This window comes from Puma concolor, chromosome E4 (genome assembly GCF_028749965.1).
Source record: "Puma concolor isolate L17-30 chromosome E4, mPumCon1.1.hap2, whole genome shotgun sequence".
Taxonomy (NCBI): Eukaryota; Metazoa; Chordata; class Mammalia; order Carnivora; family Felidae; genus Puma; species Puma concolor.
Genome location: NC_141683.1, coordinates 33,609,488 through 33,622,890, shown reverse-complemented (window position 1 = coordinate 33,622,890; position 13,403 = coordinate 33,609,488). Strand labels below are relative to the sequence as shown.

General features: G+C 36.4%; 1 protein-coding gene across 1 annotated transcript in view; it reads right to left on the bottom strand.

The window, feature by feature from the left end:
* ZBTB41 (zinc finger and BTB domain containing 41) overlaps window positions 1-12,901 on the bottom strand; it is a 49,596-nt gene extending 36,695 nt beyond the window's left edge. The window contains exons 1-4 of the mRNA XM_025921167.2: window positions 12,786-12,901; window positions 10,888-12,143; window positions 2,434-2,641; window positions 1,637-1,706 (exon numbers count right to left, since the gene is read on the bottom strand). Of these exons, the coding sequence (XP_025776952.1) occupies window positions 1,637-1,706; window positions 2,434-2,641; window positions 10,888-12,010 (1,401 nt within the window). The 5' untranslated portion in view covers window positions 12,011-12,143; window positions 12,786-12,901. The remainder of the gene's footprint in view (window positions 1-1,636; window positions 1,707-2,433; window positions 2,642-10,887; window positions 12,144-12,785) is intronic.
* Window positions 12,902-13,403: the final 502 nt, after the last annotated feature.

Sequence of the window (13,403 nt, the reverse complement as noted above, 5' to 3'; positions counted from 1 at the left end):
TCTTAAAGTAGTCAAAAGGAAGAGATACAGCTTTTTAGAGAAATCTGGCAGACACAAGATTCAAAAAGGGGGAGGTCAATGAAGGTTCATCACTGTAACAGATATACCACTTCAGGGGAATGCTGTTAATGGGGGAGAATAGGCATTTGTGGGGGCAGTGGGGTATGGGATATCAATATACTTTCCTCTCAATTATATTGTAAAACTTAAACCGCTCTGAAAAATAAAGTCTCAATTTTCTTTTATTAAAAAAGGCGGGGGCTGTTAACAACAACAATAATAATATAGCATGTACTATATACCAGGCACATGCTAAATAATTCATGGTTTATTTTACTTAATTCTCACAATAATCCTACGAGGTAGATATAATTATTATCACCATTTTACAGCTGAGTATAATGAAGTTTATTAAGGAAAAGAAACCAACTTAGGTAGACCCAAATAATTAATAACTAACTTCAATTCCTACAAGCTGAAATCAGAGAGACAGTGAAAATTTTGCTGTATAAATACATTGAAGCCTGAAAATAAGGAAGACAAATGACAGCTTGTGACTCCTTTAAACAATATTTACCTAAATAATGAAAAAGATGTTAGTGAATGTGGTGCAACAGGTATCTAAAAATTCTTTGCTACTACTGGAAAAACAGAAATGAATTCCCTTCCCCTTAAATCTGACCTGACTGTAGGGACTTGTTTGACCAACAGAATGTGTTAAAAGTGATGCTCAGTGACTTCTGAGGCCTAGGCCTTAAAAACTCCTATCATTTTTACCTAGGCTTCTTAGAGTTTAGCTGCCATGCTAGAAAAAAGATCAAGTAGCCTCATGAAAAGACCAAAGGGGAAAAGAACCAAGGTCCCCAGCCAACTGTCCTTGCTAAGCTCCTCACTGTCAGCCAACATCAAGTTCCAGCCATGAGTGGCCCCAAAACACACCAGACCATCTGTGTCAGCTGAAAACAACTGAGTGGCTTCAGATGACAACATGTGGAACCGAATTACCTAGCAAAGCTGTTCTCCAAATTTAGATGACTGACCCACAAAATGGTGGGATATAATAATGGGACAGTTGTTAAAGGCCCCTGAGTTTTGAGACAGATAACTAGAAATGGAGGGAAAATTCTAAACACTTTACACTCCTGTTAGTATAATAATGTCAGTTTATATACACAACATAAGTACACGGTATGGTAGTTACACTAAAAAACTGGGGCTGCTGGGTGGCTCAGTCGGTTGAGCCGTTTGACTCTTGGTTTTGGCTCAGGTCATGATCTCACAGTTCATGAGTTGGAGTCCTGCACAGGGCTCCATGCTGACAGTGCAGAGCCTGCTTGGGATTCTCTTTCCCCTGCTCTCTCTGCCCCTCCCCTGCTCTCTCTCCCTCTGTCACTCTCTCAAAATAAATAAGAAAAAAAAAATTTTTTTAAATAAGAAATAAAAACTAAGATTTCCATCAGGTCCACCATCTAAACACTAACCCTTATGGGGTTTAATTTATAAATATTAAGATAACTTTGTGTAAGATTCTAAAAGTGAGATAAGCTAAGTTTATATTTTTTTGACATCTAATTACTTTCCCCAAAGGTAACATTATATTTATTTTGGTTTTTTACTACAAATTAAAAGGTCTTACATCACATTTCCAACTTTCACTCTTAGTCTTCTTAATGGAGATAAATTCTTGTGCATTTTCAGGATGAAATCTATAAGGAAAAAAAAAAGACTGTTACGAAAAGATTACATTAGTCAAGTCAGTATTCCATATGATCTGTCAACAGTGACTGTAACAATCAGGCACTGATTTCTTTCATTAAGAGACAGACACATGTAAATACCTTAAGAATATAGGTATCATTAACATTTAATAAATGAATGTATATGCCTAAATTTATGCAGAAATAGTCAAAGACAATGTAATCATATTTTAAATACATTCAGAAACCTAGCTATTCACAGATAATCTCCAAGGTAATTCACTTGATTTTTTTTAGTCCAAATTTCAGTAAATTTCCTTTCTTAAAGTTAAATATGGAACACTGACTAAACATGCTTTCTCTCACAAATTTTTATACACTAAAGACAAAGTTGAGCATGAGGAATAAGTTTCCTCGGTCTAAAAACATAGATTTTGAAAATATACTTGCCAAAACCCAAAGTAAAAAACAGGATGACCAAAATGCTATCTTAAACTTCTATAGTTCTTGTTTCAACATTAAAAAACTTCATCTCAATAGCATCAATAAAAAATATAAACTAACATTTGCTGCTCTTAATATATCTGTAATCAAATATATTTGCAATCAAAAATGTTTGCAAAATACTAAGCAACGAAAGAATTGGAGACAAGCACTCCATAAATGTTTTTAGCTTACTCCATATTTAAATTAGAAGGCACAATAAAGTATATTATGGAAGCAAGATAATACTTGCCTCTTAACATGCTTGGCTAAAGTCTTCTTGCTTGCATGAAGTTTATTACAATAAGGGCACTTGTGCTCCTTCTTATGAAATTCTGTTTCATTACTGTGCTTCTTTCTGTGAACAGTTAGATTAGACTTTGTCGAATAGCGCTGGTGACAAATATCACACTCAAAGGGCTTCTCACCTGTGTGAACACGTGTGTGGCTCTCATATTTCCCTATAAAAAGAGAGAAACTAAAATTAAATTCATTGTATTTGGTACAAAGTGACTGAAATTTGACAGTGCAATAAAATCTCATGACTAGTAACATTTAATACACACACACCTACACACAAGTTTATAACTAAAATACGGTATATATCTCTGATAAACCTCAAGACTTATTACTTTGACCTCACTGCCTTCCTTGAAAACTTGGGTCATTAGAAAAAATTGTTCATGTTTACATTTTTTTTAATGCTTATTTATTTTTGAGAGAGAGAGAGACACACACACAGCGTGAGCAGGGGAGGGGCAGAGAGAGGGAGACAGAATCCGAAGCAGGCTCCAGGCTCTGAATTGTCAACACAGAGCCCGACGCTGGGCTGGAAGCTGAGATCATGACCTGAGCCAAAGTCGGATGCTCAACCGACTGAGCTACTCAGGCGCCCCTCGTGTCTACACATTTTAAAAAACAAGACTTTGGGTAAATTTGCTGAACATTCTGTAGGCAAACTGTGGGAACTTAAAACTTTAAAATATATAGATATATTTTAAATGTTATTTATTTTGAAAGAGAGGGAGAGTGAGCATGAGCAGGGGAGGGGCAGAGAGAGGGAGAGAGAGAATCCCAAGCAGACTCCACACTGCCAGCGCAGAGCCCAGTGCAGGTCTCGATCTAGTGAACTGTGAGATCATGAACTGAGTCAAAACCAAGAGTCGGACCCTTAACCAACCGAGCCACCCAGGCGCCCCTAAAATATACATATTTTTTTCATTTAAAATTAACCTTCAGCAAAGATCTATTCTTCATTTAACACTTAGTGTTTATATTTTACTTTTACTATGTATATCCATGAACTGAAATTTTCAGATTTGATAGTCCTTTTAAAAACATATTAAAAAGGAAAAATAATATGCTTATGTATCTTATAATATATGATAGTTTTATCTCTCTTCCCACAGAAGGTAATCTGGAAAGGGTATGACAAATCTAGAATTCTCAACAAAACCTATACTTCACTACAACATATTCATATAATATCTCTCCAACTCCTAAGATATGAGAAAACAAGTAAATCACCTGTACTTTGATGCATGCATAACGCTAAAGTGCTGAAGCCAACATATATGGGCAGTATCAGGGAAAGCAGGAAAAGGAAAAAATAAACTGGTATCAATGCACAGATACTAGGAATCATACTAATGTGAGATTTGTATTATCTGAATACACACCTAAATTCTGTACAATGTTATAGGTTTCTCCCAACGGGGAAAAAAAAAAAAAAAATCAAGAAATTTTAACATAGACTTTCCAGGAGAAAAAGTTACAATAAAAAATGAAATACAAAGATATTTTTTGGCTTAATTTTTATTTATATTCCTACTTAGACTAAAATGTTTCCACATCGTTATTTAGAACAGAAATTTCTAAAGTCCAGAGAAGGAACAGCATCACAGGTAAGGGCACAGATCCTGGATACATGTACCTAGATATGAATGCTGGCTCTTTAAATAGCAGACTATGTGACCTTGAACAAATAACATCTCTATGCCTCAAATCTTGCTCAGCTGAAAAAAATGGAATGAAAGTATTTACCTCAAAGGACTGTCATAGGCATAAATGAATACACATTAAAGCATTTCTAATGGTGTCTAAGTTATCAATTAACGTTGGCTATTATTATTGTGTAATAGAAGTTGTGAATGTGCACATCTAGTAGCTTAAAATAGAAATTTCAAGGATTCTTTTCAGCAAAAAGCAATAAAAATAAGAAAAAATACTATTGGTAAGAGAAGCAGTTTTCAGTTAAAAGCTAGCTTTGCTTTGCCCTGCAAAATAAATGTGTAAATTTTTCTTCAGGCCAAAGCTAATGTAAAAGTATGGTATTTCAGTCATATACTTAAAAAATATTCTATGTAGATCACAGAAATTAGAAAAAAACCAAAATATTCTATGTCACTGAGGAAAAAAGATAATCATAATTATTATTTTTTTGTTTATTTATTTTTGAGAGAGAGAGCAGAGGAGGGGCAGAGAGAGAGAGGTGGACAGAGGAGCTGAAGTGGGCTCTGTGCTGACAGCAGAGAGCCGGATGCAGGGCTCAAACTCATGAACTGCAAGATCATGACCTGAGCCGAAGGCGGACTTAACAGATTGAGCCACCCAGGCACCCCAATCATAATTATTTTTCTACTTAAAAAAATAAATGAGTTCACCAATTATATATATTTATGTATGATTAAGTTTAATGAACACATAGTATATTACCTAAAAATTAATTACATTGCACTTACATAAAAATACCCAGGAAAGGGAACCAAAGTATTTTCCTCAAGGTTGAGGGGGAAGGCTGACAATTATGGGCCAAGAAAAACAAAAGTATGATGAAAAATCCATTAGGTATTTATATATAGACCATATAGATAATGGTTGATGCATTTTTTACATATACGTAGTTAGAAAATTTAGTGTTTGGTCATCTGCTAAATTAGCTGTGTGATCTTAATTAGGCTAATATTTAACTTCTCTATACCTGCGTTTATTAAAACTGCATGGGGCTTTGAGAAGTACATGAGTTAATATAGACACAATGCTTAAAACATTCCTGCACATAGTGAGCACTAATAAAAATCAGTCATTTATTACTATTATTATATGGATTACTAGTCACAGTGCAGACATGTAGTTATACCTCAAATATAAATACGGATAGAGCTGACATATGAATATACATTATAACAGATCAAACTGGGGTTTCAGCTCTCTGAGAACACTGGAAGAACTTGACTTTTTCCACTTGCCATTGTTAAAATGGCCTATCACCTCTGTTCTCTGTCTGCCACCTCTAGGACGTACTCTCCATTTACACATGCATATACACACTACCACGAATACTTCTGCTGTGTTCAAGGGATGAGATTTAATACTGGAATTTATTGGGGGAAATGTTCTTGTGTGCCACAAGGTGAAATCTGAAATGACTTTTGATAAATGTTACAGATAAGTAGGTTTTATAGAACAAGAGTTGAACTATGCTATGGTTTAAGTCAGTGTTTTACAAACTAAAGTTCATTAGTGTTCATGAAATAAATTACTTGAGTTGTGACTAGCAGTGGGGAGAAAAAGGAATAGAGTAGAAAATATCAGAGTGTACTAATACTAGTTTTGTGCATTTTTTTGCTTCAATTTATGTATAAGCACATGTGTAAATATGCATATTGTATAATAATATATGTATCTCTGACCTTGAACTATCCCAAACACAGATTTATATTGTTTTTTGCAGGGTATAATCAGACCATTACTGCTATAATATCTTTGGGAAAATGTCTTCTGAGTTGATCTTATTCTTTTTCTATCATAATATGGCATGCGTGATTAGATCCTTAACCTTTATTACACATCAATTAGATAAAAAGTACAGAATCCAAACATTATCAATATGTACTAAAATCCCACAATTTTAATTTTGAAAAGATTGAGGTCATTGCATGGAATTAAAAAGTTTTCCTTGACTATGAAAGTTTTCACATTTCATTTTTATTAAACTTGCTTTTTAAAATTATATAAATGACACATACTTATGGAAAAAATGTAAACAAATCAAGAGTATACTGTGTAATTTTTAAACGATTAATTTAATGACTAAGTTACATGTAGTTGAATATTAAAACCATCAAAATGACAGTTAACTTAAAAATCAAAAGCACCTTTAACTATTAAACTTCCATTTTTCTACAGACCAGAATTAAGATTTAACCAAGAAAAAAAAAATTTAAACCAAAAGAGCCAAAATTTTAAAAAATTCATTTAAATAAATTCATGAGTCCAAGGAGACCAATGAAAATATATAAATTTGAATGATTCATTATGACATTAAGAATATCTGAAGTGAAAAAACTTTTTTGTGAAGTTATTAATTCAATTTTATGCATATTGGCATTGCAAGGCCAGTTATCTCTATGGATTTGCATTTCTGAACAATAGAAAGACATAACTTCTGAGGAAACACTGACCCCATGAGAGTCAGGTAGATCTCCAGGGGCCAGTGGGGAAAAATTTTAATTAGATATTAAATTGCATATTTAAGAAAATTGGTAGCAGTGTGGGAGGCACTCAGCATAAATATAGTCATCTATATCCACTTCTTTTTTTATGGGGTGGGGAAAATTCAACAATAAATCAAAGTGTGCATTTCAAATAAATTTTCAATAAAACATTGTATTCCTTCAGAGAATAATCTACTATGTCCACCACTCTTGATTACCAAAACACATAACATTAACAAATTTCATCCACAGAATTTTTTTCTGAAAGAAAAGACACTTCTAAAGAAATTTTCACATGAAAAACTTGACCTTGTGCTTAAGAATTTATTATTCCCCCATATAGGTCATGCAAAATTACCTTTGTCAGGTTTTGTGAGCAGTTTTTACAAAGAGAAACATCGCCAAATTAGCTCATTATATATCTGATATTGCTAAATCTTCTATTATTCTTTGAATTTATTCATATGGCGTACTCTAAAGAATACATAACTAAGATATTTAACCTTAAAGTATTGTGTCACTGTTATAACTCTTCTCTATTAAGAACAAATTGGAATCTCTGTCAGGATGGTCTAGACAGTCACATTTTTTAAAAAGCTATAAAACATTTTCTACCTCTAGAAGAGATTGTAAATTTAATCCAAGGAAAGATTTTAGTTCCCACTAGGAACAATAAAAAAGATAAATTATCCAAATTTTCTCTCTCATCCCATCTGTCATCTTTTCCCTATTTTTGCCTTTTCACCCACTAGGTTTTTTCACCCACTTTAACCTTAAGGGGGAAAGGTCAAAGGACTCTTATTTGCATGAGAATAGACTGAGGAAGACAGCTGGTAGCCTAAGGAAAAATATAACTGGATCAGAAGTCCCACTCCAAGCAACTATTAAATGCATCAGAAAGGATAAAAGATCCAAAGTAATGGAATCAAATTAGTGGACTACATATTGTGGAGCTAATGGTTCCAGCAGGTCCCACAGCTTATTCATTAATTATCATAACCCACTCCAAGACAGCAAAGTCAGAACCTGATAAAGAAGCCCAACTGACCTCTTCCAAGTCCAAAGTGAAGTCAGACACTCACCTTTCAATTTAGTTCAGCTAAATAGGAGCTTACTGAAAACTTGTTATTTGAAACGACCCTGGGTATCAAGAAAGGGCAATAACCAAAAGATACAAAAATTTCAGGCTTAAAATCTCATGAGAAATAAATAACAACCAAAAATCGAGGTAGACATCTTTAAATCATATGATAGGAACGTGGATGACACCAGGCTTCAACAGTCCTTGAACTGTTTTGTTTTTGTTTTTGTTTTTAAGAATAAACAGGATTTCTGGTGGACATGAGAATGGAGGGAGGACATTTAAGAAACACAAGTCTTCTCCTAATTCACAATTAAATTCTATCCATCACCCAGTCCATTTAATCTATTTTCAGTGCAACTCTCTGATCTACCCTCATCCAACAGCCCATTCTCAACGCTACTCATCTTCCTAGTCCAAGCCCACAATATACTTCTGGTCCTTTCAAATTTCATTCCCTGTACTGAAGCCAGCAAGACCTTCCTAAAACTTCAACAGGCCCTCATTTCCTTTGTCAAAGTTTTTTCAAGTTTCGGTCACTCACTGGATAAAATCTAAACTCTTCTGTTACAGCATAAAAACCATGCAAAATTTAACCTCTGCTTATGTGCCAATCTTCATCTCTTGTCATTTACAATATGCCTCCTCACCCACCGTGAGATCACCCACCCTTCAGCAATTTCCAGAACACAATATACCTCAACGTATTCACATATGTTGGTCCTTCTGCCCTATAAATCCTTCCCTATTCTCTAGTTCTCAGCTCAAATGCCACCTGCTCTATGAAATCTTCCCTGTTTCCTTTAGTCTTCTGAATTTTTCCTGATGAGATTATCTTCACTACAGTATGACTGTGTTTTTGCATGTATTCATTACTTTAACCTTCTTGAGAACACAGAGTACATCATTTCATAGCTGTCTAGCAGTAGTAGTCACATTAGAGATACTTGATAACTATATTAAACTAATGAACAATAAGAGTAGCTAGTATTCCTTGAACACCTAAATTTCACACAGTATTCTGAATGATTCAAGACTATCTCATTTAATCCTCATAATAATCTCCACGAGAAGGTACTATTTGCATTATATTAGCACCATCCCACTCCACTATGAGGAAACAAGAATGCGGACAGGTTAAGTAACTTGCCCAAGACCTGGACTCAAAAGTGCAGGCAGTTTGACATCCGTATAACTCCTGCTTTTTTAACTAGTATGATAGAATTTCAATCCCAATCTTTCTCTCTCTCTTAATCTTGGGGAAAGGCAAGCAGCCCCAAGGAGGCTTAAGCAAAAGAGAAGCGTGGATAAAAGAGGAATAGAATGTCCAATATGTTCAGAAAAGTAGGCTACAAGTAAGTCTACAATGTGACCTATTGATTCTCACAGTTATCTAGGCTGCCCTTGGTAAAAAAAGCTGCAAAACATCCTCCTCTTAGTACATCAGCAACTTAATCCTGAGCAGTGTTTTCCCAAACCGTGTGCAAAGAACTGTAGGGTTTTTTTCTGGTTGTTTGTTTGTTTTTTGGAAATTACAAGAAGTACCACAAAAGTGTCTTACAGTAAAATTTGAGAAAATGCCAGGCTAAAAAAAATTACCAAGTTTCTTTACCAGAGAATTTGACAGAGTTAATACTGACCATGAATTATACAATATAGTTTTTTTCAATCTTACTTGAACATAGAACTCCTCTCTCTTAAAGAATCTCACAGTGCTGTGTTTGAGATGTAAGTATTGGGCCTACAATGCCATTTGGGAACTGACCCCTGCTTACTCATCTCAAGTCAAATCAGGTCAAATTAAGGCAGAACAGAGGGAGGCATGCACTAAGAATACAAAGTCCAAGAAGTAGAATCCATTGAAAAGATAACATGTTCTTAGGTGTCCCAGTCAAAAATTATTCCCTTCTCTATACTCCTCATAGCACTTGTTTATAACCCTAAGGGAACATTTATCCAGGCTGAGTTTAGCAAGTTCCTTATATTCCTATGCTCTTCCAATAGAGTTACCCAAGAAAAGTTATTTTATCCACCTTTATACAGAGCCTCAAACACAGTAAAAACAGTAATAACTAATTATTAAACTGGATTGTCAAAGATATTCTGATTTGGAGATTCAATGGCATAATAAAAAGCCAAACAAGGTTACCACTTATGCCACAGTGTGTACTGTCCCATATTTTGAGAGCAAATGATTACTAATACCTTATAAAATCAATTTCCACCTAACCCAATAACATAAATACTCAAAACTGCAAGATACATGGGGATATACTAAACCGTAGAAGTAATTTTACAAGGTCAAACTGAACTTAAATGTTCCTTTTATCATTGTATGTGGTGGAATATATTTCACAATTTCATAACTATGATTTATATGGAAATAATTGTTGCACTTTAAAAGTTCACATTTGAACAGTTCCTGTACGATATCATCTCCAAATATTAGACCTCTTGAAATTTAATGTTCACAGACATATTTTTAACTTAAGGTTAGAGATCACATTTCCTGTATATACTTTTCTAATAAAGGAAAAGTTGATTTGTTATTGTAATAACCAAAGACCACTACTAATCAAGACATTTCCAAAAGTCTCTACCAACAGAATTAAATTATATCCAGTTCAGTTTTATTCTTAACTATAAGCCTACACTGAGAAGGGACTACATTTCTAATTCAGATATTGCCATGTTCAAGGGGAAATAGTAGACAAACTACTAAATTTAATCTAATATAATCTAATTCAATTTTCTATGACTTGAAAACAGCACTTAGCTATAAAATTAACATATAAATCAAAGCACCACATTCATAATTATTAATACTCTGTGGAGTTTTTCCATACCAAATACTTGAACTAATGATCTGTCACCTTTTAGTGGGGCATGAGGAAGAGAAAATAAAGGCTAAAAAGACTTAAATTCCTTCAAAAAAACCCACAAAAACCCCCAAAACCTTAAATTCCTGAATCGAAAGAAATTTAAAACAGGATAAAATATGTAATGCCTATCAAATACCCATCTTCATTAAATATTCCTTTTAAAAGTTACCTTCAAAGTTTATCTTTAACTATCACCTTTAAAATATCCAGAAAAGTAAGTTATTAGAGACAGAAAAAAGTTTTCTTACCTATGCGGTCAAATGTCTTATCACATTTAGGACACTGCAGTATTTTTTTGTTACTGTTCTGAATGACTACAGGAGTTAACCCCTCATGAATATTTCCTACAGAATCACCAGCCTCAGGTTCCTCTTCTGCATCATTCTGATCTTTTTCACTGTGTTCTTCAATGTCAGAGTATTCATCTGACATTTCCTCCTCTAGCTCATCTTCTTCAGCATTATATTCACTTCCAGGGTCCTCAGAATCATTTCTATCTGACTTTTCCTTATCAAAATGTTCTGGATTCAAATTGTCTGACCCATCGCCACTTTCTTGTTCATCATCACTGGTGTCATCAAACTTAACAGGACACTTCCGATTCCTTTTTGATCTTCTCGTGGAAAAACTTCTCTCCAGCATTTTTAACCCATGTTTTTTCCCTAATAAAAGGGACCTATGGGTTTTAGCCAAATGATTCTCTAAAGACTTTTTGTAACAAAAATGTCTACTACAGAATTTACACTGATGATTATTTGATAGTCTTCCAGTTAATTCACTTAGTGTTTCTTCTGGTGAGGACTTTTCAGACAGCTCAGACTGAAAAGTGGCAACATTTTCATTATTTAGCAATTTAACTGCATCTATAATGTCCAGAAATTTTGCTGCCTCTAAAACAAGAGGTATCTCGTATTTGTACACAAAAAATTCTGATGTGTAAAGAAATTCAAGCAAATGCTGAAAAACTGAGTGTGTTACGTGATCCAGGGTGACAACATCAGTGCTTGGATTTTTGCTCAAACACGCATGAAAGTAACTACTGCCAACAGCAACAACAACTTTATGTGCACTAAATTCTTTTCCTTCTACTATGATAAGTAAGTCACAGAAAGATGGTTGCTTCTGCCTGTCATCATTTAAATACTTCAGCAAATTCTTGTTATACTGCAAAGAACTCAGAAGTTTTCTCTGATCTGGCGAGGGAGGAAGTTCCTGGTAACAGTGAAGAGCTTCAGGAGTCGGTCCTTCTGTGGAATGAGTGTAGGTTACTTCGTCACACTCCACTGCAACATCTCCTTCTGAAGAATCTTTATGGTAGCCTAGGTGGATCTTCTCGTCAAGATTTGAAGTAACCTTTCTCCTTTTCTTCATTGCAGTACAACAATTTCAGAACAAGAAACTTCATAAGTGTCTTAAGGGATTTATTAAAAAAAAAAAAAAAAAAAAACAACTAGATTGTCTTGGTTAACAGCTTCTGGAGGGGCGTGCCCGAGGGTTTCATGGTCTGCAAAAGAGTAAGAACCACGTAAAATAACTCTATGGCAAAGCAATCCCAAATCATTCAAGGCATTCGTCTACTAATCGTTTCCAAATCAGAACTAAATTATGATAAAGTCACAGCTTCCACTCATTCGTGGCTAAGGTTTTAGGGTGGAGAACAAGGAGGGCCGGGTTATAAAAGACAGCCAACAAAAGAATAATTTTAAAGGAAGCCAGAGCACACCTTTCGTGCCTAAATTCACGAACAGGGTGGAGACAAGGAGGGCGAAAAGGGAACGATCCTTCCAAGAACACTGAGGGTGCAGGTTGAGGCGCGCTACATTCATGGTTTTAGGGACGCTGGGTTGGTGACAATAAGGCCGTCGCGGCCGCGAAATCCAGGTCTCTCCATTAACATGCCTTTTCCCAGGGCGGGCAAGGCACACCTCCTCGGGGACAGACAGCGTCCCGCGGCCAAAATCACCCGGCAGGAGACGGCCCCAGGAGGGGCGCAGAGCAGGAGGAGTAGGGTCAACCAGAGGGACGACTATAGGAAACAGAAGAGCCTTCCCAGGCCCTGCCCAGGAGGGGACTGCGCTCACCGACGGCGAACCCGCTACCCTTCCCACCCCAGCTTCCCTGGGCAAAATCCCCACAGATCCATTACCGGGAACCCAGGGCTCCCCCGCTGGCTCCCAGCCGCTGAGCTCCACTCTCGGCGCGCTCGCTCCAGCGCCTACCCACTTCCGGGTTCAGCCCCCACCTCACCCTCCCTCCCTCCGCTCCTTCCCCTCCCAGAGCCTCGCCGCCTCCGCAGCCACGGAACACGTCAACCGCGCGCGCAGCCTCCAAGCCTCCCGGAGCGACCGGCGCGCGGCCCAGCACCGACCACTGCGCATGTGCGCGCTCCCGTCTTTGCGCAGGCTCCGTAAATGCTCCTTGCTCGCCGGAGGACCCTAGCTACGCCCCAAATCCGTTACTCCGGGTTTTCGCGGTGGTTTGGTGGCCTACTGTGATTGAACCAGTCGAAGCTTTGCGGGAAGCCTCGCTGGGGAGTAGGGGGTGTGGGGGGACACTGATGAGTTTAGTAGAAATTGGCAGAGGCACCATAGCACAAATCTTCGCTAATAGCTTTAATAGTGTGCGATCACTCACGCAGCAACGGACAGAAGCTAGTCTTAGCAAACACACTAAAGAACAGACGTTGCGATTTCGTGGGTTTTTTTTTTTTTTTTCTGCTTTAAACAGCTAACGCTGTTGATCCTAAAATTATTATGCAACTTCT